Below are 23715 nucleotides of genomic sequence, written 5' to 3'. Positions count from 1 at the left end.
CTGTTGCTTGAAAAAACTTGGTTTCGGTATACTGTTGGCGCTCATGGGCGCTCGTGAAACGTTATTGACGATAATTGCAGCGAAGATCGCTTAGATTAGACGCAAGTGAATGATTCAACGATTACAGCTTCCGTTAGTCGTGTATTGTATAGATGTGAGTAGTTTAGATTGGTTTGGTGTAGTTCTATTCAGTCCGTTCATGGTTTCAATAGACTTTCTTCGAAGTACGGGGCAACGTTCTGTAAGATGAATGGTTAGCTTCTGCAAGATTATTCTTTACGTTGCGATAATATCGATATTTCATCCTTGAAGTAATGTATACTTCTAATGGAAAGTATCATCGAGCGCTAAGATTGTCGGACTTTCGTGATTTCTCACAGCAAATACACCGGCGTGGAGACTGTCGTGTTTTATTGAGATATATTGGAATGGACAGAGTGTCTACCAGAACTTGTTATAGTCCTCGGGAGTCGATCTTTCCTAAAAGCCCGTTATTTCGGTGGTAACAGTGGATCCTGCGAGGTTCCCCGGACGCCGGGGATGCGTGAGAAAGCGGCGGACGCCCTCCGCGGCGGTGTAATCATCTTTGTTCAGCGTCGTCCGTGGAAATCCATTCTCGTCACGTCGGGACAAACGGGCGCAGTTGACTCTCCGTCTGAATCTCTCCTCGCCCAGCCCTTCTTCCACTTTCTTCGTTCGCTCGCACGGATAAGAAATGAAATTAAAATTCTCCGGGAGACTGAAACGTCACGTTCCGCGCCGAGCGTCCCCCGCCTCCGCGCGCGGCCCCCGAGCAGGTAGCATCGCGCACGATAGCCTCCGAGTGTCCGGGAGATAAAGGTGGAAAGGGGTTCGACGACTGGCTGGATCGGTTCGTGGATCGTTCGATCCGGGAGTGGTCGATGAAACCTTGGCGAAGGGAAAGGGACGAGGCGAGCGAGGACGGTCTCGAAGGGAACAGTAGCTTTTGTCCAATCCTTACTGCGCAGGAAAGGCGACCTTTATTATTCATTGTTACACATTGTCGCGTGGCGAGTAGCAGCGGCACACGGGGTCTGTCGCGAATACTTTTTCACGAGAAGCTTGTTTTTCGAAAGGAACGCCACTGATTAACATCTTGTATTACTTTGACGAGTCTTTCTTCTGTGGGATAGAAATATAATTAATTATTCACGGGAGAAGGAATAAAAGTAGTATATATGTATATATTTACGAAGAGAATGGGTACACAGAAAGAGAAAACAGGGAATACAAGAATAAGATCAATTGCAACACGAGACTTTGACGACACTTCACAGGTTAAAGTTCGGTCACTTGCGTCTGTCTTTCGACTGCCCTCGTAAAAATGCGTCGAGCTTGCGTTCTCCGCATTACATATGCACATATGTAGACGGTTCCTTGAAATTAACCGGCCGAACTCTGCTGTTCGTCGAAAAACGGTCGAAGAGCGTCGGTCTACGAGGTGTCGCTCGTCAGCCCGACGCCGTCCGGCGTGCCCGACACCACACTCGTGACCACAATTTTGGGAGCAAACACGAACGTCAGCTTTCCCCGGCATTTCTCTGCCTTTTCCTAACCACTTTCGCCTGACAAAGCGACGGCGCGAGGTGTTAATTGGAATCGCCGGCGGACCACGCGGGTCCTCGACCTCGGGGACGCATCGACGAAATCGCGGCGGAGCTCCGCCGTTTCTCCGAGTCTCCGTTCCTTTTCGTTTTCCGGACGAGACGCGACGACAACGTGCACCTCGTCGAGGACGCCGCGACGTGCCTCGTCTCCGCGTAAGATGCTGTTACCAGGTGCCGCGGAACTCGGTGATTCCCTTTGACTCTTCAGGACCCGGCGCGATGTGTAAGTAATTGTTACTCCATCACGGAGGTTGATTACAGTAATTTTCCTCGCTGCCTCGATCCACCTACTTTTCTGCTTACCCCGGCCCCGCACCGCGCGCCCGTCTTTCTCATTTACCTCTCGCGGCTCTTTGTCTCCTCGCGCCGACTTCCTCGCGGAAATTAGTTTTGGTTTCGTATCGCGCACGCCGCGTCGAGGAACTGTGGGACTTATTTCATCGCCGAGAGCGTCGCGGCGTCGTCCTCGTCGTTGTCCTCCTCGTCGTCGTCGTCGGCGCGAGGGAGTCGACGACGAATCTCCTTCGAATTCCGTCTGTTCCATCCGTCAGACGTAATTGATCCCCGCAGCGCGCCGCTTCGAGACATTTTCATACGGCGAACCACACGCGCGCTCGGAGAATGCCTGGCAATTAATTACGCTCCGGGTAATTTTTGCCCCGCGAGGTGGAAACTGGCGACGAATATGAGAGGAAAACAAGGGTCCCCGGTGAAAAACGAATGGAATTCTGTTCCCCGCCGTTCGTCACGGTCCGTTCTTGCCGGTTTTTACGCGCCTCGTCCTTCGGCGACGGTTTTACCCCGTTCGTAAGTTACGCCCGCGTTTCTTTCGCCGGCCCGAAACTTCGCTCCGCTCGTTAATACTTCCGCGCCGCTTTCCGCTGACCATAAATTCATCCCGCGAGATATTTTCTATCGCGCCGGCGACGGCCCTCGTCGAACGAACGACCGTTCTCTCGGGTTTTTCCCGACCGAGCGCGGTAATTCTCGCGGCGCACGCGATTCGGGACCGTAATCGGGGTTTCGGTGATCCGTTGCTTACCAAATAATTGCGAAAGAATAATCCATTAATGGATTCGTTCCGATTCAACTGGTAGTTGCAGCGTGAACGTCCGTGCTAAGTAGAAACGGCCGGTCATCGACAGACGCGCGAACCGACGCGCGCAATGCTCCGGGCACTCGGAATTTTCAAAGGCGATTACGTCGGGAACAATGTTCCCCGCGAAAAAACGTTTATTCCTTGCCTTCCGAATTGGAATTTCAATTTAAATTCGGCCGTTGAAGTTTGAATTTGAATTCGACCGTCGGAGTTTGAGTTTGAACCGGAATTTGAATTTCCCCCTTGAAATTTCGAATTTGAAATTCTATTCCCTCGAACCTGTGCACCGTCTATTTATGTTTTTACACGGAATCACCACCTTCCGGCTCCGCCGCGGTTTCCGCAACGTTCCGCGCCCACGTTTCGGTCGTATCGCATTTACTCTCACGATCTGCGCGTTAGATACCGTCGCGCGGTGAGAACCCGACTGTTTGCGGTTCTCAACTCGGCGCCCGGGGAACTTTATCCGAGCCTCTTCGAACGGGGAATCTTCGTCTGTCGTGTTCCAACCGGATTCAGTATTCGCTAATAAACCAACACACCTCGCGAACATTCCGTAAACTGATAAAGTTGAAAGATATTTCATCGTCCGAGTTACGAACCAACCGGTTTTAAAATGCACGTACACCGAAAGCCATCGCCGGCTTCTATTCGCTAGGCGATGCATAAAATCACACCGCAATTTCACGCTGGAATCTCCGGGCGAAGTGAAACCGAAGTTCGGTGAAATCGGTAATGACACGGTAATTCGCCGTGTAACCGTGGCGCCGAACCGCATTCCCCGAAGTTCACGAATTCTTGGCCCGACCAGCTTCCGACCCTTTGACCGGCTCGCCGTCTTGTTCCCGAAGGGAAGTGTCGACCGATCGGCGGTCACGTTGCTCCCGAAGAAACCGAACGCTCGCCGCGAAGTGCTCGGTCCCGTTCGCGTGCCCGTATTAAACATAAATTATTCGCGGTCCGGGCGTTTTCGTCCCCGGTCCGTGCCGCAACAGGAGTTCGAAACTGGGAAAGAAGGTCAACGGTACTTAACGCGGCTCCGATTGGCGGCGAGGTGTAGCCGCGACGGGCTCCGCCGCAACGCGATTAAACTTTTCGCCGGCGGAGAACGGGGTGACCGGCCCCGGTGGGCGGCAATGTCCGGCTCTTCGGGAATTTCCGGCCGGCGGGAGCAGCTTTCAAGGATACCCTAATCGAACCGGACAAGTTCTTTCGCTCGGTCCTCTTTAAAGCGTATTCATACGCGGCCGCGTATGAATACGAACGAGGGATCGGCCGGCCCGTACGTTTTCGGCCGGGACTCGAGAGCATCGCGGAGGAGCGGAAAGTCACCGAAAGTTCGAGACCGAACACTCCGCCCGTGGAAATCGCTGATGAAACGCGTATGGACGCGCTGCAGCTGTGATCTACTTTCGTTTATGATGTAACCTTTCGAACCGGTGCACGGAGACGCGAATTTTGGAGTGAGGTGAGAAGTAATGTAATTATTCGAGGACTGGCTGTAGAATGTTATGCGAGATTGTAGGTCAATGGGAGATCTGTGAACTGTTTGATTGAAGGTTTCAAATTGAAATTAACAGAAGCGAGCGAGTATTGATTTCTATGAGAAATTATTAATAACGGAGTACTGGTTGCGGGTGTAGTTATGAAATTGCAGTCCGAGGGGTTACTGTACAGGTTTTAAGATAAGTAAAGTGTTAAGATCGCATCCGAGCTGTTTAGAATCAGTAGCAACCGGTGTTGTAGGTCCTAGGGTAGTATCAGAAATTGTAATCGTAGTTCAGAGTATTAAGTAGACGATGTTTATGTCAATTGGTACACGCGTGATTTAATCCTCAGCGGATTTTGCGACCCAGTTGTATCTTGGCGACGACTGTACCCGAAGTTTTCCCGGTAATTCCAATTTATGGTGGTACGTCGATGCAAATCATGCGCGTCTCTCCGGTCAACTTATTGGTCGAGCATCGAGTCGTTCGATCCTGGGATTACGATCTGTCCGAAACGTGTCCGCCTCTTTTTTTTTTGGGAAACCCGATCTCCATCGAAATCTCACTTGATCCCCGTTCAGGGGCGGAAGAACGTTGGCAGCTGACACGTTTGTTTATTTATAGACGCATCCCTACGGTATTGGCCGATAGCTTGTCGAAATAGTCCTGCGCCGGGAGCGTTTTGTTGCGGGTTAGATTTAATAACGATGTTCCTTGAACCACGCTACTCCAGTACTTGTTATTTGACATGGTTGTTCCGAAGTAAATACACCGTTTCTTTATTTCTTTTATTTCTTTTATTTCTTTTATAGTCTTAGCGATCGTAATACTATTATTTCTATAGTTCCAACAATTATATCAACATTTTCATAGTTTCACCGCCGGTAATATTATTATTGCCATAATTCCGATAATTGTGGCATCAATATTTACGTAATTTCAACAACAGTAATATTATAAATCCCACAGTACCAACTATTGTGATATTAATATTGTAATTTCAACAACACTGCTATCATTATTTCCATAATTCCAGCAATTGTGACATTATTACCTCTATACTTCCATCAACCGTAACACTCCCATTACATCGACAGTTCAAAATTCATCCCCAAGTGCCCCGTACAATTGTTAAGCTCGACAGTCTGAAAGAAAGAAAAAGCTTCCCACTTCGCGAGACCTCTGGATCCCAGATTAAATCGACGATCAGCTCGTCGAATCGGACAGCAAGAGGAAGACCGGTGTGTTTCGTGGACAGTCGGTCGTTCCGCGAATTTATCGATTTCTCGGTTCCTTTCCTCGGGCATTCTTGGCTGGCGAAAGAGGTATACGGATTGTTGGAAGGTCGCCAGAAGGCCAAACGCTACTCCAGGTGGAAGCCGGAGAGCAAAAGATTCCGGGGAAAAAGAGGGTAACGAAAAAGGGGACGAGTAGTCGACTCGACTCGACTCGACTCGACTCGACTCGACTCGACTCAGGGCGAGGCGGGGCGAGGCGGAGGACCACCACGAAATATTTGTCAATCGCGAGAGCCAAGAAGACCGGCCGGGAAAGTCGATTTAACGCCCGTTAAGGAAGCAATTCCTTTAAGAAGGACGAGCCTGGGAGGCAAGGGTGGCCTCCCCGGGATCCTCGACCTTCCCGGACTTACGACCTTTCACCGGAGAATCGCTTCCGTCCGCCATTATCGGCGGACGAATGGAACATCAATAACCAATTTCGTAAGACTAATATCGCGAAAATTAGTTTCCCGGGGTCCCTTTTCCCTCGTTCTTCGTTCCTTACACTCCGCCCCTGCCCCTTGTACCTATAACCTTCGTTACAAGGTCTACGACCCAGTGCGGGGCTCGCTCATGGTTTCCTTAATGTCCGTCCATCGAGGTGTGATCGTGAATCTTCTTTTATCGTTGCGCCCTGCCCCCTTCCATGTTTCACCCATTCGTTGTCCCCCTTTTCTCGCCGCGCACCCTCGGCGGAGATAACGCAGCTTTTAATCGACGTCGCTCAGATTTACTCTGAAACATTCACGCTGGACCGTGTCCATCGATATCTGCTTTGCGACCCCTGCGTGACGAATAACGTTATTCAACCTTCGAAAGATAACACGATAACGCGACGATTGAAATCTTTGAGCACCTATGGGACGTGCAGCGATTGTCGAAGTCCTATGCGACACCGTCATTGCGTTGTGAATGCGATTACGAAAGATTGTCATGAGCATTACTAGAATTATGTTCAGAATAAAATAGATCGAGCTTCAATGATTCGATTGTCTTACACAACTACGTAGTCACTTGTGTACCTTTGAACATTGTCTTTCCAGGGTTGAGAAGAATCGATCTACGATTCTTCGACGCAGTCAAGTGATTCAACTGTAAAAGCGAATACGCGTGAAATTGTAATCTAGTACGTGAACATAGGTCGTATTCAAACGGCGCGAACGTTTCACCAGGAAACCCGTGTCCCGTTCAGCAATCAGCGTTCGTCTTCGTCCGAGCGGATGGCCCCGTTCGCAGCGCGCGCTGGGAAAGTGAAAAAGAAGTTCTCCTCGGAAGGTCCGCGACGTCTGCAGCTTCTCTTAATTATAAATTAATTATTCGCCGGGTTATGGTCCGATCCTCGGTCCTTTTCCCGACGTAATTACTTCGAGATCGTCTGAACACGCTGCCCGCCCGTCCCCGTCGCCGTTTTTCGCCCCGCTCGATTTTTCCTCTTTGCCCTGGGTATTCGGCGAATCTTCTTCCTCCTCTTTCCCTTGCCGGCGAGCCAATGCTCTTCCCGTGACGTCACCCTTTTCGCGAACAGCCCCGCGTCCTGATCTTTCGTCGCGGACCGAAAATATCTCGAGCAAGAAGCGTGTCCCTTTGCACGCGCGCCCTTCGTCGGGGAATTGCATCCTCGATGTGTGCTGCAGCGTAATTAAAGGATGCATTCTCACGACTCTTCGTGGCAATTGTCGACTCATGAATTCCGTCGAAACGCGGAAGGTTCTCGGGGACCGTTGAAACAAGACCTTCGAACGCGTGTACAGAAAATATCCTGGCGAGTAAATTCGGAGCCCACTTTCTTTCCCGTAACGAATTCTGTAAATATCTATGCCTTAAAAATGATATCGGTGAGAAACGAGACTTTCGATAATATCCTTTAACGCGTTGACGGTCACTTTGAGATCGGCGATGGACGACAAAATCACTTTCAGAATAGAATTATTATATTTTTCATTTATAATACTAGGAATATAGACAGTTACGTGAACCTGTTGATGTAACGTCACGATGTACAACCTAAAAAAATTAGCACGCTAGCAGTCGCTGTCGCTGTCCACAGGTGGAACCTCGAAAATAATAAGCTACTCGATATGGCACTCGTGTTTCCGAAGAATCATTCATAACCTCCTTCGAGCAGTGAACGAAAGATATACTCAACGGTATTTTGAGCTAAGTAATCCCCGCGGCCATTGTTATTTCGAGATTCCTCGTGGCCGGGGAATCTTAAAGCACTGCTAGGTCTTTAGGCATCCTCTTGGGACTCCGGTGTCTTGTAAGGGGAGCTCGCTGATCCTTCTGAAGCATTTAGATCTCCGGACTCGCCTTGCTTCTATTTTCTCGCTGTTTCGGAATCCTCGGAGAGTTAGCAGTCAACGAGCAAAAATGAAAAGAAGGACACGGTTTAGCTGGCGCGTTGCTTGTAGCCGTTCTCGCTGCAGCGGCAGTACTTTTGTTCCAATTTTCGCCAGAATCGTGGATAACTTCTAAAACCCAGTGCACAGTAAACCTAGCCACCAACAAACTTTCCATTTTCATACCTGTAGAATAGGACGTTCAATGTATTCGTATTCAGAGACGCGGGAGCGCTGTTTCAAGCGGCCGTTTACAAAGACGACGCATCAGCTTCTCCTCGAAAAGCGTCTCGGGGCCGTTCCAAAACATCGGGCCCCTTCTACATTTTCCGTTAGGGTTCCAACAGTTTCACCCTCCACGCAGAGCCCAGTTTATCACCTATCTCGCTGGAGAGTCAACATACGCTCCTTTGTTTCCCTTCTCCCTTCTTTCACAAAACGCCTACACACTCGAGCGCATCTCCACAGAGGAACGGCAACCTCCGCTTCGCGTCTTGACAAGGGGAGGTTTCCCAAGGAACCATTCCACTCGCAGGTGACGCACAATTAGTTTCAGCCGTGTAACGTCCCGTCGTTCTTCCATCCGTCCGAAACGATCGCGCCGTTCGCGTGCGAGAAGTGCGCGCCAATTAGAGCTCTCGATAGGTTCGCTGGAAATCCGCGCGCAATTGCACCTCCGTGCTGAATCTCCTCGCGTGTTCAGCGCCGGAATTAATGGACGAGAGGGCGCGCTTATCAAACGGATTTTATCAATCGGAAATACCGGTCGCTATTGGAAACGATATTCGACGCAGCTTTGTCTCAGCGCGCCCTTCCTGCCCTCTCTTTCTGTCGTTTTTTTCCGTTGGTCGCTCGCAGGGCGAGACCCTAGGAACGTTAAAGTTGATTTATTAACGTTTGATTTATTCCCCTATCGATTCGGGACGCTTCTACTCCGCGCCGAGATAGCCGGGCGGTCGATATACGGCCCCCCGCGATCTATGTTCCACGCTCGCTCGGTTCTCCGCCGGTTCCCGCCCCCAGCGATCGCGCGGCGCGGCGCGGCGCGGCGAACGCGCGTCGTCCCCGTGGATCGCGAGCGTTCTCTCATTTGCCAGCGTAATCGTGGCCATATTTTTTTCGAAGAGGATCTAAGGGCGCGCGGTGTCTATTAATAAGCATACCGAACCCGTGGGATCCGCCGATAAAGAGTGATGTATACCGGCGGAATGCACGACGAGCGCGCGATACGGCCGGCTCGCGGCGAGAACGAATTTTTTCAACGACGTCGATCGATTCCGGGACCGGCAGCGTCATCTTTAACGCGCGACTGCCACGGGAAACTTCAGCTTTTTATGCTCGGCTTGTTTTCCTTGCGGTAAACGCGAGGAGGAATTATTAACACGGTGACGCTCGCTTTGGAATCGGTATTGGAAGATGGAAAGCGATTCTTACTTCTTGTTATTAATCAGTCGATTCTCGGGGAGCTCTCCAAAAGATTTCGTACTCTCGGAATATCATTATTGTATTCCGCTATTTATAGTGCTGAGAATATAGGTCGGCCATTGCCGTCATTTGCCCCTATATTCGCGAGCATTGGACGGCTATAGACGCCATTTACGTCGACGTGTTAATCAGTTGGGATTACGATTTTCATGATACACCGTTATCTAGTTGTTTACGCTATTGTACGCCGTTAGTTGCTCTACAAATTAGAATTGTTTTCAAGTCGTTTAGAAGCTCTGGTTATTGCTGACTGGTATACTGAGCGTACCGGTCTACTATTCTCAGTTAAAATCAATTGTTCGTCTATAATTGTAAAACCGTAGACCGAACGTAGACGAACCACAAACGTAGAACTCGTTTTTTTAGTGAATTATCGATGAAATAGTTGTAACGAGCTCTTACAGAAGAAATTATAGGTTAACCTTTCCGCTTCTAATAACCCGTCCGACTCTGACGAATATCACTCGATCCTTTTCATTTCAAATCAACCATTATTCCCCGATTATCAATTACACTTTACAGCGAAACGCGGGCGCGGAATATGCCCGCGATTTTTCTCTGCCTTCCAATAAATTGTTAATGACAAGCCGGCCGCGTCGGGCACGGCTGAGAAATAAATCACAGGGCAATAGGTCAGCGTCGCCGGAACGGCGTTACGTTATTGTAATCGTTGTCAGCGGCGGCCGCGCTCGAAAATCTTGCGACTGACCTTTGATATTCGAGGGGCGCGCCGGCCGAAAGCAGAAATATGCAAAACAGCCGGAGGGGGTTGCGCCGCGGAGCGCGCGTACATCAACTTCGTCTTCCATTAAATCCGTGGAATCGAATTTATGGGGGCCCTCGCCCGATCTAATTTACGGGGACGCGGGGCTGTGCTTTAATAGCGGAACGTGAAAAAATACAAACTGTCGAGCGTAACGTATTTCGCCGGGCGCGAGAATAAATTTGCGGCCTCGGCCAAGTTACACACGGGGACCCGGGGGGGTTTCGGAGCGATGGCGAGACACGCCATAAAAATCGCTTAAGATGCAAGTCTCCCCGCGCGGGAAATCCCCTGTGCGCCCTCGAGCCGGCTGTGCCGGGGAAAAAAATGAATGGAGCCTGTACGGAATTTTAATCCGCGGCAACCCTTAAGCGCGGGGATGAGGAAGCTCGCCCGCGAAATATGCGACGCGCAAATTAATTCTGCCCTTCGTATTAAATCAATTGTTGCTGCGTTTTGTGCTTCGATGTCGTCCAGTAGCCGATTCCTGTTTAGGTTGATCATTGAAGATGATGGTTTATGGGAAATAGATTGTAGCAACGGCGGGTTTTGGTCGTTTGAACTTTGTCTATTGATTCGTCTCGCAACCCTCGTTTAATACTGGAAGTATCGGGTATTTAATGTGACTGATAGGTAATTTTTAGAAATTGTATTGGGCTTTCAACACTTTAATGTCTTGAAAATAAATAGCTTCGACTTGAATACTATAATAGAATGTCCGAAAAAATCGAAAATCTATTGTTAGAATTTTTATGGGGATCACATATCAGTCGTATTAAATCCTCGGTAGTTCCAGCGTTAATCTTCGAACTATCGTCAACAGTAGTTAAGTCGATGTTTCGATATTTCCTGTTTTTCAAGGATTTACTCGATCCTTCGTTTATTCCGGATCAGAAAGTCCTTTGTACAGCTTCCGAATCTGTTGTACAATATCATTTCACAAGCGACGACATAAATTTCTCAAGTTTCCTTTTGCGTACTCCACCGCATTGGCATCCGAGCGACTGATATTTTGACATCGCGAAGGAATCGAGTCGCCGGGGGATGAAGTAAAACCATAGCGAACGATAGTGACTATTTAGAGGACTCGAATGTCTTTCGTTCGACTTCCTCGGCGAAGCTGCCGGACGATTCTTGAACCGGTTGGCCGGATTTCACGACAAAACGGCACTTTTTAAAAAGATCCACGTTTTACCGGGTACACCGATGTTTACAAAGCCACGGGGACGGATTAAACGCGACTCCCCCGAGGTAAGAAAGGGAGGGGACGACACACGATACATTTTCGAAGCCCTTCATCCGCGAGGCGGGCGTGGGCTGCCGGGGGACCGTCTGTTATCCGTGCTAGCTTTCATCGTCATCGTCCGCGGACATGTTCGACGACGCCTCCTCGAGATTCTCCCGTTGTTTGGTCAGAACCCTTTGAATCCGCTGCTGCACCGTGGACGAGGCGCCCGCGATACACTTCATCGTCCCGTACACCGCGTCATTGTAACTCCGGGCCAGGTTCTGCTTAAAGAGTTCCGCGCGAGTCGACTCGGGCTGCAGCGAAGAAACGGATTTGTCCAGGGTAAAAGGGCTGAGGAGATTTTCAGAAGGTTCGCCCTCGGTCGGCCGCGTCTCGGTTCATTTTCATTTAGCTGCTCAAATCTTTCGACCGACTTCTCTACTCTCCTGTCGTGAAACATTCGAACTTATAAAATATTCAATAACATTACACTTTAAAACACGTTCAGTACGGAACTAGACATTCCCATATATCACTTCCGTACTCCTATATTTATAAATTCGTCCAATTATAATTCTGACAAAGAAATTAACGAACCTGGACGTCGCTATATTTCCGTACTTCGATGTCTGTAGATTCTTTCGATTACATTATACTTTAAAACGAATTACCGATGAATATAGACATTTCTACGTGTCCCGTCTGTGGTTCTATATCCGATAGATTCGTTCAATTATACAACACTCGGGACGAATCACTAATGGACCCAGACGTCTACGAAATCACGAAGAACGCCAGCCTCCCGAGGGTTAACGTATCAATATCGCGGCTGTCGGTCGTTACATCGTCGTAGTCGTGCCCGGCGAGGGTGGACGGCGCGACGGTGGCCAGTATCCGCTGATATAGGTCCTGCACGTCGTCGCTGGATCCCCACAATCCCTCGGAATTGGTCCAATAAACGAGGCCAGCCGCGACGCCGCTCTTCAAGACGAACAGCACTGCTTCGCAGAACTTCTGACCGAGGCTTTTCGGCGGCGCTTTCGGGGGACAGTCGCAGAGCTAAGAATAAGTCGAAATTGCACGCTTAGTTTCCATCCGGGATCATCCTCTGCGACGCTGGGCTGTATTTACATAGTTCACTCGGAATTCCAATAAAATTCCGCGGCTCGTCGGTGCGACCGAGTTAAATCGATACGCCCGGCTACATAATTTCCACTTCGCGGAAAGTTCCGAGAGGCAATTTCGTTGAAAATTTGACGTTCACTTTTAACCGCGTATACGTCAGATCTAGGCGCACACAGCCGCGCGTACACATGCATACATAATCGGCGGGTTAAATAAGGGAGCAGCTGAAGCCTCGGGATTAAACAATTCATCAACGCTCGTAATCATTCGTTCCCGCGGCAATTTTACGCGAGGAACGACGTCCCCGTTGAACCGAAGACGATTTTTTACCGCCACCGTCGGGGAGTAGACGGTAAATACATTTTTCGGGGTATCCCGGCCGGCAGGGAGCAGATATTTTTAATATTTTGCAACTGGGGAGTCTACCCTCGGTCTGTCCAAGATTAAACGTCGGAACGCAACAGGAAAGAGCGACAGCGGAGAATCTTCGCGCCTCGAGATCCCCCGCGTTTGCCCAGGGATTGCACGCGAGCACAGAAATATTCATATTTTTGTCATCCGCAAAACAACGTTCTATTAACCCCTCGCACTCTGTAACGCTGAATCTTTAAACCGATAAAATCGAGAAAACTCCCCGACAATATTACATGTTCTCCACGCGCGGTTGTCCTAGGAAAAATCAGAAATCCAAGAAACACGATACATTCTGAATTTCCACCGGGGGTATAATAAAAGTGGAACCGGAGAAATAAATCTCGAAATGTAAGAACACGACAGTCTTTCCCAAACCCGTTTGCAATAGAAAAATATCGCTTACATCCGTCGTTCACCTGCGCAATGTAGATCCGGTGGCTTCACGAATTTCCGAGCGAAACGTCGGAACATTTTGAAAGCGTCGTATCGATAGAGTGTGTGCAACTTGATAAAAATCGATTTCCTTGACCTAAACGAAGGTATGCGACCCCTTGAACCCCCAGGAGTGTCCTAGGAGGGCGCCCGTCCGGCGAGAGGGGGGTCAGAGGTAGCTGAACGCGTCGCCCTCGGCCGGCGAGGTCACGTACGTACGTGTCCCTAACAAGTACGGGAACTCGAAACTGTCCTCCTCCATTAGAGACCCATCGGCGCCGCTGTACCTGTGTACGCCGGACTGTCGGGCTAATTTCAGGTAAACGCGGCTACGTATCGGTTAACCAATTCCGTACAGGTGCCGGAGCATCGCCGGTCCCCTTGGCGCGGCACGTCAATATCGCGTAAAGACAGACCGTGCCGGCTGGCAACACGGGAACAGGATTCGCGCGCGTCCCGATCCTAGAACGTCCCTTGTTAACGAGTCGACGCGACCCGGATGGAATCTCATTAATAGTAAATAGCCTGTTTCGGCGGGCGAGTCGCGCGTCGGCCTGGAAACCGGGCCCGGATAGATGGCTCGACGAGACGTGATCGCGAAGAAACGGAAGTCAGCCGTCGTTCGGCCACAGGGTATCTTACGGCGAGCCTCCAGCGACTTGAGCGTTCGACTGCCAGATGATGGCAGTGAGATGGAACGGGGCAAGAGGGTTTCGCGACGCGTAGTGAATTAGTATGGAAAATGGGACGAGAGGGATGAAAATCGACCGATTAGACATGGCGTCACTACTAGACACTCGCTAGAGGAAGTCTCGATGGTTAACTGCATTCTGCCGAAAACACGAAGGATTCCGAATTGAAGTGAAACGATCGAACGATACCCTAAGCCCCTGCGTTTCAGCTTGCGGTTAATCGATCACGACACGAGATTGTACCTTCGGAGGGCAAGTCCTCTGCATGTCTCTTCGCGAGCAAACTTTCACCGGCACGGGTCTAGGTGCCCAATAGGAGGATGGTCCGGCGCTGGGACAAGGCTGCTGCAGCCCTTCCGCGTCCACTAGCCTCTGGACTCTCCTGGGTCGTATGCAGGTCTCGGGATTGGACAAGTTGATGGTCTGCGCGATACACTTTGTGCCTCGCTTCATTTTTCCCTGGAGAGTTCCCCGGATTTCCTCCGGAGGCTGATCGAGACGTCACGGTCCGGCTCGCGGGAGCTCGCCCGAGGATCGTTCGCCGGGCGAGTGAAAAGGTTCTCGATGAGGGCCGCGCGGAGAATCAAACGTCGGCCGAGGAGATTTTTCAGGGTTCGGCGGTTTTGAATTTTTTAGGGGCGCGAAGGCCGCCGGTCCGAGGAAAGGCAATTTCCCGTTCGTGCCGGCGCGCCTGTGGCGTTCCCTTACAAACTTACGGAATTTCGAAAGATTACGTGCATTCACTTTGCATCGTATAACCTGGCCGGGAATAATTTATCGCGGCAGCGGGAGGAGGGTGCAGGCGAGGGACGGGGCGCGCGTTCTCGGCCGCTTCTCGCGCGACGCCGAAGGATTCCGTCTGACGGTGAACCGACCGACGACAGCCCACTACTTCAAATTTTCATCGTTTCCTCTCTCGGCGCATGTCGCACGAATTTTAACCGGCGGCGAACGGTATCGCGTTAATCTGCTTTCGCTCCGTGACACGCGACGCGCGACACGCGACGATCTCGTCGCGCCAACTTCACGGCCGTCGATCCCTTCGCGTTAGCGGTGCGATTCGCCGGATCAAGGAGTTCTCCGGGTTATTCCGTCGAGGATCTTCGATGCCGAACACGAAGACTGGTTCGAGTTTCGTTAAATAACGGAAGAAGCGAACGATTTAGCTGACGCGTTGCTAGAGAAATAGGGGATCACCGGGTCATGCAGAGATATTCAGTTACCGACGCGTCGATCCTGACTTGTGAGAAATCGCGGTTTCCTTCGCAGACACCGCATCGCCGTTCGCATTCGAACCGGCTTACAGAAGGGTGGAGCGCGGTTCTTTGAATACTCATCGGTGAACAGACGGGGTGGGATGGAGAGGCGCAAGAGGGATGCCGCGGAAGCAGACCGGATACCCGAGGAATCCCTCGGCAGCGTTACGTATGGCGAACGCTCTGTCAAGTTTCGTTCGCGGAATCCTCGTTCGGTTCCCGCTCGTTTCACGAGCCGTTGATAAGAAAGAAGATATAAAGGGGGCGAGATTACCGCGGGCGTGGGTGCGACGAGCTGCAGGGGTTGCGAGGGATCCCTCGGTTACTCGATGAAACCGAGTTCTCGAGGAGAGCTGCGCGCCACTTTTCCCGTCGCTACGTGTTGCCACGAGCTACGGCAACCTCACGATTCCTTATTCATCAACGCCATCGGACAGACCCGTGAAATTTGCATTCGACACGCTCGTACGTTCCTCGCGTTCACGCGCACCGCCTCCAGAAGGTCCACGGTTCCTTGCAACGTTGCCTCTGCTCCTCCTTTTTACGTTCGCGTGTGCCTGGCGAAAGGTCCGTCCGGATTCGGAATCCCCTAAGCCAACACCCGGGGGTTGCTTCTTGGAACATTGTACAGCGGAACAATCCAGGACCGCTGGAACCCGAGGATTCAGCAAAGTCGCACGGATATTTGCTCCGTTTCGGTGGGATCTCCGTGCGGCGTTAACGGTTGGAACGCATGAAATCGCGATTTCGAGTCGGGAACACCGACGATTGGCGGGAATTACTCGATTCGTTTCCGCGGAAAACAATTTAGTCCGTATTTATTCCGTCGAGAGCGCAATCGAATTCGAGCGCAATCGATCATCCATTATCGCGCATTCGTTAATCTCGCGAATGCCCGCCGACCGAGCCCGGGAAAGAGTGCGCCGCGCAGAAATTTCGTAACGAGGGGCGGCGACGGGAAAAAGTCTCTCTGCGATCCGCGTGAAAGGTCCGAGGAGCGCGGTCCATTTTCATTTGGTGGTACACAGGGTGTGCCCGCGAACCGCGTGCTTTATTCGACCCTCTGATTTAAAGTCCTTCGAAAGAGATGATACACGGGCCCGCCGCGCTCGCACGCAGGCACGCGTGAAATGAACACCTCCTTTCTAACTGCCGCGGCCGCGCATATCTCATCCCCGTTATCATTATTCCCGCGCGAGCACGGGAAAGACAGGCTCTTTCGCTTTGAGCTGCGCGGAAGCCGCCCGACTTATTTTTTATTTTCCTTTCTTACCTCGCGCGACGGGGAACACGCGGATTATCAATGATTTTCTTCCTGTATGCACTCGGCACCGATATTCTCCGGAGAAACACGCTTTTCGACTCTTCGCGCTCGAAAGTTTTTCGCTAGAAATATTCAACGTTCTCCGACGAGACACCGGCGACAGCTTTTGAAAGCGGCTAATGAGGAAACGTACGCAAATTAAGAAACGAGGCTGTTTTATTTCAGCATTTTGCAGGTTGATTCATTGCGCGAAGCTCGACATTACGTGCGAGACCTTATAATTTTGCTGTATCGCATCAAGCGGCGACCCAGAGTCACCTGTCGAGTGCAAAGGGTTGAACCTCGTCGCGCGTCGTGGTTTACGGGCCAGCTCGCGCGGCGACCGAGTTCCGAGATACCGAGATTAATGTGCCGGTCCTCCGAACGTCGTTATACTTTGACCGACAGTTTTATCTTACCCAAGTGTTCCGTTTTTTTCTTTTCTCCTTTTTCTTTTCTTTTCTTTTCGTTCGTTTCACCTCATTGTTGCGGCGCGTCAGGGTTCTTGAACAGGGAAAACTTCGCGATTACGGTATCCTTTTCGCGTTGGCAAGCAATATTTCTGCGAGCTTCGTCCACAGTGGTACCGGGGAAACGAGCGGGGGTGCGTTTACAGCGAGACTGCGATAGAAGAAAGGAGAGCGTTAACCGGAGCGATAAAATATCTTCCCGTGCGCTCATAGGAGCTGAGATAGTTCCATGGTTTCGGTCGTTTAAACTTTTACGAGGACGAATGAGTGATACGAGTGATTCCGGAGAACTAAAGATATACTGTTCCATTTGTATCGGTAATCAATTACTAAACGTGGCTCCATTCGTCGCTTCAAATTTCCCCATAAACGCTTTCATTTCCTTTTTTTGCTTTACTTGCGCCGGATAAGTTATTGTTCCTACTGGCCTTATCCGATTCGTTAACCAGCGTCCCACAGAAAAGGCATTAACGACCCGAAAACTAGAGAGAACTCGATAACTCAGAAATTACGAGTGATACAAGCAAAATGCTTCGGATAAAACTTGTAACGTATAGCACTAAACGTATGGTAGCTATATTTCCTTTACATTACGGGGACATTACGAACTTTCAAATGACAATGGATATTTCGCGCGTCGATTCCAACGTTATCCAAAGAAACATAGAATGTTTACATTTCTTGAAACTTCGAGGTCTCCTTCGCAGGCAGCACACTCGAAGAATGTCAATCGTCCATCGTCGCCATCGTTATCGATTCGCGGTGACAGGTTCGACGACGAAAAGTCCCGGCGAGCCTTCCGCGCGAAGACTTTAAGACTCACGCCGGTGAATGCGGGCGGGCAACAAGTTGGGCTTCGGAACAGCGGGAATTGGCGAAGAATCCGAGCGGGTCGCCGCGCGTCCGCCGGCTTGGAGATCTCCAATTAGAATGGCGCCGCGGCGGGGCGGACGCGGCTCGTTTCGGCAAATCCGCGGCGTTACACGGCCCATTAGGAATTACTCGGCGACCGTGGCTTTCGGAAAAACGTACCACTTTGCGTAATGGCCGCCGGGGAAGGCGCGGCAACTTCCCGTTGTATACGTTTACTGCGGCGGCGGGCCGGCGGGGGATGGCGGCGGACGTTGTGCGCGCGGGTCGCGCGGACTATTTCATTTTAAAGTCAAAACGCGCCGCCTAGCCGGGGCTCCGAACATCGTAAGAGGGTTGCTGGTACTATTATAACTTTGTAATGGCCTACTAGCGCGTACTTTGCCCTGGATATTGCCTTAAAGGGCGCAACCGTGAAACGTCCCCTTTCGTGAATTTAACTTTCAAACTCGCGCGCGCCGGCACGGGTTCGGGCGCGGGCTGCGGGATTGGGACGTCGCGTTTTTCATGGGCTTTTACCCGCTTCCTCCTCCGCCGCCGCGTCGTCGTCGTCGTCGTCGTCGTCGTCGTCGTTCCTCGACCCTCTTCGTCTTTAGCCCGGTATCGTTTCCGCGATACGGATCAAGCCGGTGATTACACCGACTTTATTTACCTGACCGGAGGCCGCGCAACTGCCTCGTCGATTAATCTTGCCCGGCGAGATACGACCCTCCACTCGGGGCATTACACCTTTATCGCGCATATTGTAAATAAAGCGACGGTAACGACGCCCGCGGTAATCTGGATAACTTCATCCATCGTTGCGGCAGATTTTTTACAGCGATACGGCAACTTTGAAGACCGGCCGGCCGTTCGCGTTTACCCGCGAGCGCGCGCTTCGAAAAATCGAATTACGGCCGGGTTAACGGTGATACTGCTGGATCAGTTGGAACGAACCATTTCGAATTTATTGGCTCGCAAATATCGGCACGGTTTTATCGGGGAATTATTGAATCAGTCGGTGTAGCGGGCCGCGAGTTAAAATATGAATGAATTGAAATTTTACGCGCATTCTTATGGATATAGTGCCTTTTCAAACTGACTTAACGATAATTCGCCTATCGGCTTTTATTCCAACTGTTTTGTTACTATTCGTTCTACCCGTAACAGAGATATTGCCTTTCTTAACCTGTCAGCTACTGCACTATAGTGGCTTTCGTGTATATCTTCACAGATGCTACAGCAACACAATTCTCTCTCCGTCATCGATGTGCACGTTAGTCTAACCTACCGTAATTATATAGTAGAAAGTTCTATCAGTCTCATCGGAGAGATTCGGAGAGAGTTGCGTTGACCTGAGAAGAGAAAAAACCTCTACACTACGAGCTATATCGTTTATTTATTTGTATTCCATTCGATCATCTATTCCTGTGTTTTTTAAAAAATAAAACATATTTAAATACCATTTGTACCACATAAGTCAGCCAACAGTTCAGTGGTCCCACTGTCGTACCACGAAAGGATCCCTTCATCCGACCGGGTCTTACGGTTTTCCTTCGGTTTCCGCGGGAACATCGTGATCGCTGCGTTATCGTTAACAACCATTGACCGCCCGGAGCCGCGCGATATTCGAGCTCGCGAACAATTTCGCTCGCCGGCGAAAAAGAGGAGAGAACGAACATGATCCACAGTCCGGTGAACCGGTCGGACAAAGGCGGACCGTAATAGCGACCGGGAATGGTACACGCGTGCGAACCGACCCGACCCTTCGCTCACGCCTCGCTACGTGCAGTGATAGGCGTTTTCCAGGGAGCAGAGCGCGGTTGCCACGGAAAGGGTGGCCCGGCTAGAGCCGAGACTATAATTCTGCGTTATCGGCGAGTTCACGGGCCAACGCATCCCTTACCGGAAGAGCAGTTGATCCTACTCGGCTGTTACCAGCCCGGTTACTCTGTCAGCTCGACCACTCTCGAGGATCGCGCGCCTCGGCCGGGCTTCTTCGTATCTTCCTTTGCCCGGGACTGCATTCCGGCGATATTTCAAACGATATTTTCGTTGTCGCGCGGCGGCGGTCTTCATTCGCTGAAAGGAATCGCGAAACGATCGATCCGTCCGCATTCTGGCACGCGCTCCTTTCGTCCGAAGCCCGTGGCTCTTGGTTTTGACTAATGTAACGTAATGTAGTGGTGTACGCGGTGAAACAAGGAATTTAATTTTCCACCTTTCCAATATCAATAATAATAACCCCACTGTAGTAACTGTGCTTAACTTTAACCCTTTGCGGACGAAGATTCTTTGAAATGTAGAAAACCTTCGACAGATGAAGCTAAATTATACATTGATTGCTTAACCCTTTGCACTCGAGGGGCGCCTTACATTCGCCACCTGATTCGACACAGCAAATTTATAAAATTTTCAATTCAATATTAAACCTTGTGTAATGTATCAACGCGTAAAACATCGAAGTAAAATTGTTCTGTCTCTTAATTTATAGAAGGCAATCAATTGTGTTAGTTGCGAAAAATACCGTTAATATTTAGTCAGGAAGTAATGAATATTTTTAATGAAAAATATTCTCGAGTGCAAAGGGCTGTGTAATAGCGAAAACAGAAACTACATGCTAATCTCTTGCTGTCCGAGTAATCAAATCATTCGCCTGCGACTCAGTTTTCCGAATATGAACGTTTCATCTCGAAATGTCGAGCAAAGGGTTAAATCACTTTGATTTAGCACTGAAATGAATCTTGGGTGTAATATATTACTTTTAATCCTTAACGGACTGTTCATTGTAAATATTACGATGACAGTAAAAGTGATAAAATGATTTTTGCCACCATATACACGGCATTGGTCCGTTAGGGGTTAATTCACTCAAGTTGTATTTGGAACATGGAATAGATGGGTGGAATAGAATTTGATTATTCGATTATTGCAATTATAGTGAACGTTACCGGCAGATGAAGTTATCGAAGAAGAACGATCTGGAAATTTTTATTCATACTTTCAGGTCTGCTCTTCGTGGAATGTTTCAAATAGACTCACGGAGAAATCACTCTTTAGCAAAAGAAAAGTTGCCGACCCGTATTCCATCGGGGGCAGCCCGCGTGTCCGAGCGTTCCTGAATGGCAGCGTTGACTTTTAAATGTAAGAAATGCACATAATTCTCTACTTTGTATCTTGCCCTCCACGTTACTTTTCGCGTATATCGAGACTGTCCGGGAGTCTTGCCGCGAGTTTCGCGGACGTTCAAAAGGAGCGGTCCATTAAATTAAACTTTATCGGGCCGCGCCCCGGCCATTTTGATCGGGAACTTTATACAATCTCTCAGCGTATTCGTTTGCATATTATATTTATTTTCCGAATAGTGGATCCGCTGCTTTCGCCGGCTGAGAGGTCATAGCCGGTCGAGGCTCTCGCTTTTCCGAAAACGCTCTGTGTATAAAAACCGTGTTTGCGTTCCGCGCCGGTGAACACCAATTGTTTTTTCATTGTTCAACTGGATCGTTACAAAAATGGGAGGTTGGTGCTCCAAGTGGACTGTAGGTGAAATCCTGTGCCGCATTGACGTCATCAAGGCATTTTATGATTTCAGTTTAACAACTTCGGATTTTAGAGTCGACAGTCATGCAATCGAATCCAAACTGTAGCCCCGGATTGAAAGAAATAATTAGCGACTGCCAGTCACCGTTCGATTTGACGTATCAAAACTATAAAGTCTCATATGTAACATTAAGCTTCGTGTAACGCATCAATATTTGAAATATCGCAATAAAATTCGCCTTAACACTGAAACTTCTCCTTCCTGCAATTATTAAGAAGAAATTGATCTAGTAATACGCAAGCTGAACTGTAAATCAATTAAACTCCCAACAGTCTCTTGGAGTTTCTATAGAGGATTTTCAAAAAGTCAATTTAACTGCTCGGTAATTTTAGCATTAATTCATCTGTATCTTATTAATTGTCGTTATCATCGTCTATTCCTCCAGCGAAAAACTGTCGTGTTCAAAGGGTTAATATCTTCCTCGCTTCGTCGTGCTGTATCACGAATAATCAAGGACAGAACGATTGATCCTCGAAAGACAGTGTCGTCCGGAGGACGAAGCTGCGAGACGGAACGAAGGAAATCGGCGGTAAGCGAATGACGCGACGCGACGCGGCGCGGCGAGCCGATCCCCAGCCAGAAATGATTTAAGGGTTGTTATCGGGAAACGGGGCTGCGGCTCGGACCGTCCGCGTCAGCGGGAACGTCCGTATCAAATTCGCAGGGTTTCCACCCTCCGGACTCGACTTCGGCTCGCCTACGTCGGATGGCTCCCCTGCAACGACCTCGTTCGAGGTATCTCGAGCAAGCCGGCCCGAGAATTTAGCCGAGCGGACGTACCCGCCGCTCGAATGGCTCGGCTCCACGGCGAGTCCGGCTCCCGGCGCGAGGATACCTGCGCGCGTGTCGGTATCGCCGATGTATCGTCTATCAGGGCAGGTTCACGCGCGATTGCCTCGGGGGGCAATGGCGAGTGATGAATCGGTGATTAAGATGAGCCGTCTTCCGTGAACGCGTGTCCTCGCAGCGACTGCCGGCCGACCGACCTATCGATCTCTACGATTTTCGGCTCGGCTGAAAGTTCACTCTTCGAAAGTTTTCCATTAGAGCTATTCAACGTCTTCCGACGAGACGCGAATAGAAGACATCGAGCGCCGACTAATGAGAAAATCTGTATAAATTAAAAGACAAAGCCGGCTTATTATACTTCGATTGACAGAGTTAAAACGAGCATGGACGAATGTCCGGAACACCTTGGGCGCGAATGATAGGTGTCAGGGAGGGAGTGGACGTTACCGGGCTTGTGTGCATTGCCAAGAGTTGGCGTGGAAGTTTGGCCAGCCGGGAGGAAGCACGTGTGCGAGGGAGTGACGCGAGGGTTGACAAAAACCGAGAGGACGTGTCCGCGAGAGTGAAAATAAAGGAGCAAGCGTGGAGAGTAGCTTATCTTTCATTGTTCCTTCCATTGTATCTTTCGACTGTTCGTTTACCGAACCTCGTGACTTTTCCCCTCCACCGTCGCACCGCGTGCTACCTCGAAACAATCTCTACAGTTCGTTGGTGCATCAGCCGGGGCTGGTGATTCCCTCGCTAATCAGTCGACTCCGAGCCGAATTTGTTCGTCCCCCTGACTTTTCCGGTAAACCGGTTACCCGTAAACCACTCAGAGGCAACATCGCGACCGGAGTAGCGAGTTCGCCGGCGCGCGCGTTGTTCCCGAAGCAACTCCCGACGAAACGACACACGAGCTATCGATCTAGGGGAGCACCGGGAAGCGACGATAGCGAGCAAGTTCCCCGGCAAATTGGAAGAGCCTCACGGTAATCGCGTGAAATTGCAAGGCGTCATCCCGACGAGACCGCGTCTCACCTATATCCAGGGAACGACTCCGCTCGACGAGCGAGCGAGCGAGCGAGCGAACGGCAGGTACGCTCTCTCGCTACGTGTGGATCCGTAGTTTCCACGGTGCGAGCGGAGCGGACTAAACTTTCGCGCGAGGATCGCCCTGTGGATCTAGGACTCGGCGACTCACGGCCGTTGGCGGGCGGCATCGACATGCAAACGAGGGACGAAACGTTCCGAACCGGTTCAAACTTACTAACGCCGAAGATGGAAGGGTCGACGAGGCGTTTGGCCCCGGAGACGACCTCCCTCCGAGGTCCTCCAAGTTATCGGGCCGCGCCGACCAAGTACCGAAGACAAATACAATTAACCTTTTCGCTGCGACACGAAAAGCTTGCGACTCGCGTGTGCCGAGATCGAGATACGCTGTCGTCGGGAATCAATTGGTTCCGCGGCTGCCTCGCGTTCGTTTGCTGTCCAGC

General features: G+C 50.4%; 1 protein-coding gene across 1 annotated transcript; it reads right to left on the bottom strand.

Moving 5' to 3' along the window:
• Nucleotides 1–11425: 11425 nt before the first annotated feature.
• Nucleotides 11426–14425, bottom strand: LOC116433076 (uncharacterized). Its single transcript, XM_031990779.2, has 3 exons — nt 14216–14425; nt 12153–12368; nt 11426–11623 (listed from the first exon to the last, which is right to left on the bottom strand). Exons 1-3 carry the CDS (start codon nt 14423–14425, stop codon nt 11426–11428), a joined length of 624 nt encoding a protein of 207 aa, XP_031846639.2.
• Nucleotides 14426–23715: the final 9290 nt, after the last annotated feature.

Source organism: Nomia melanderi, chromosome 8, assembly GCF_051020985.1.
Source record: "Nomia melanderi isolate GNS246 chromosome 8, iyNomMela1, whole genome shotgun sequence".
NCBI classification, from domain to species: domain Eukaryota; kingdom Metazoa; phylum Arthropoda; class Insecta; order Hymenoptera; family Halictidae; genus Nomia; species Nomia melanderi.
Note: the sequence above shows the minus strand (reverse complement) of the source record. Positions and strands in the feature narration are given on the sequence as shown.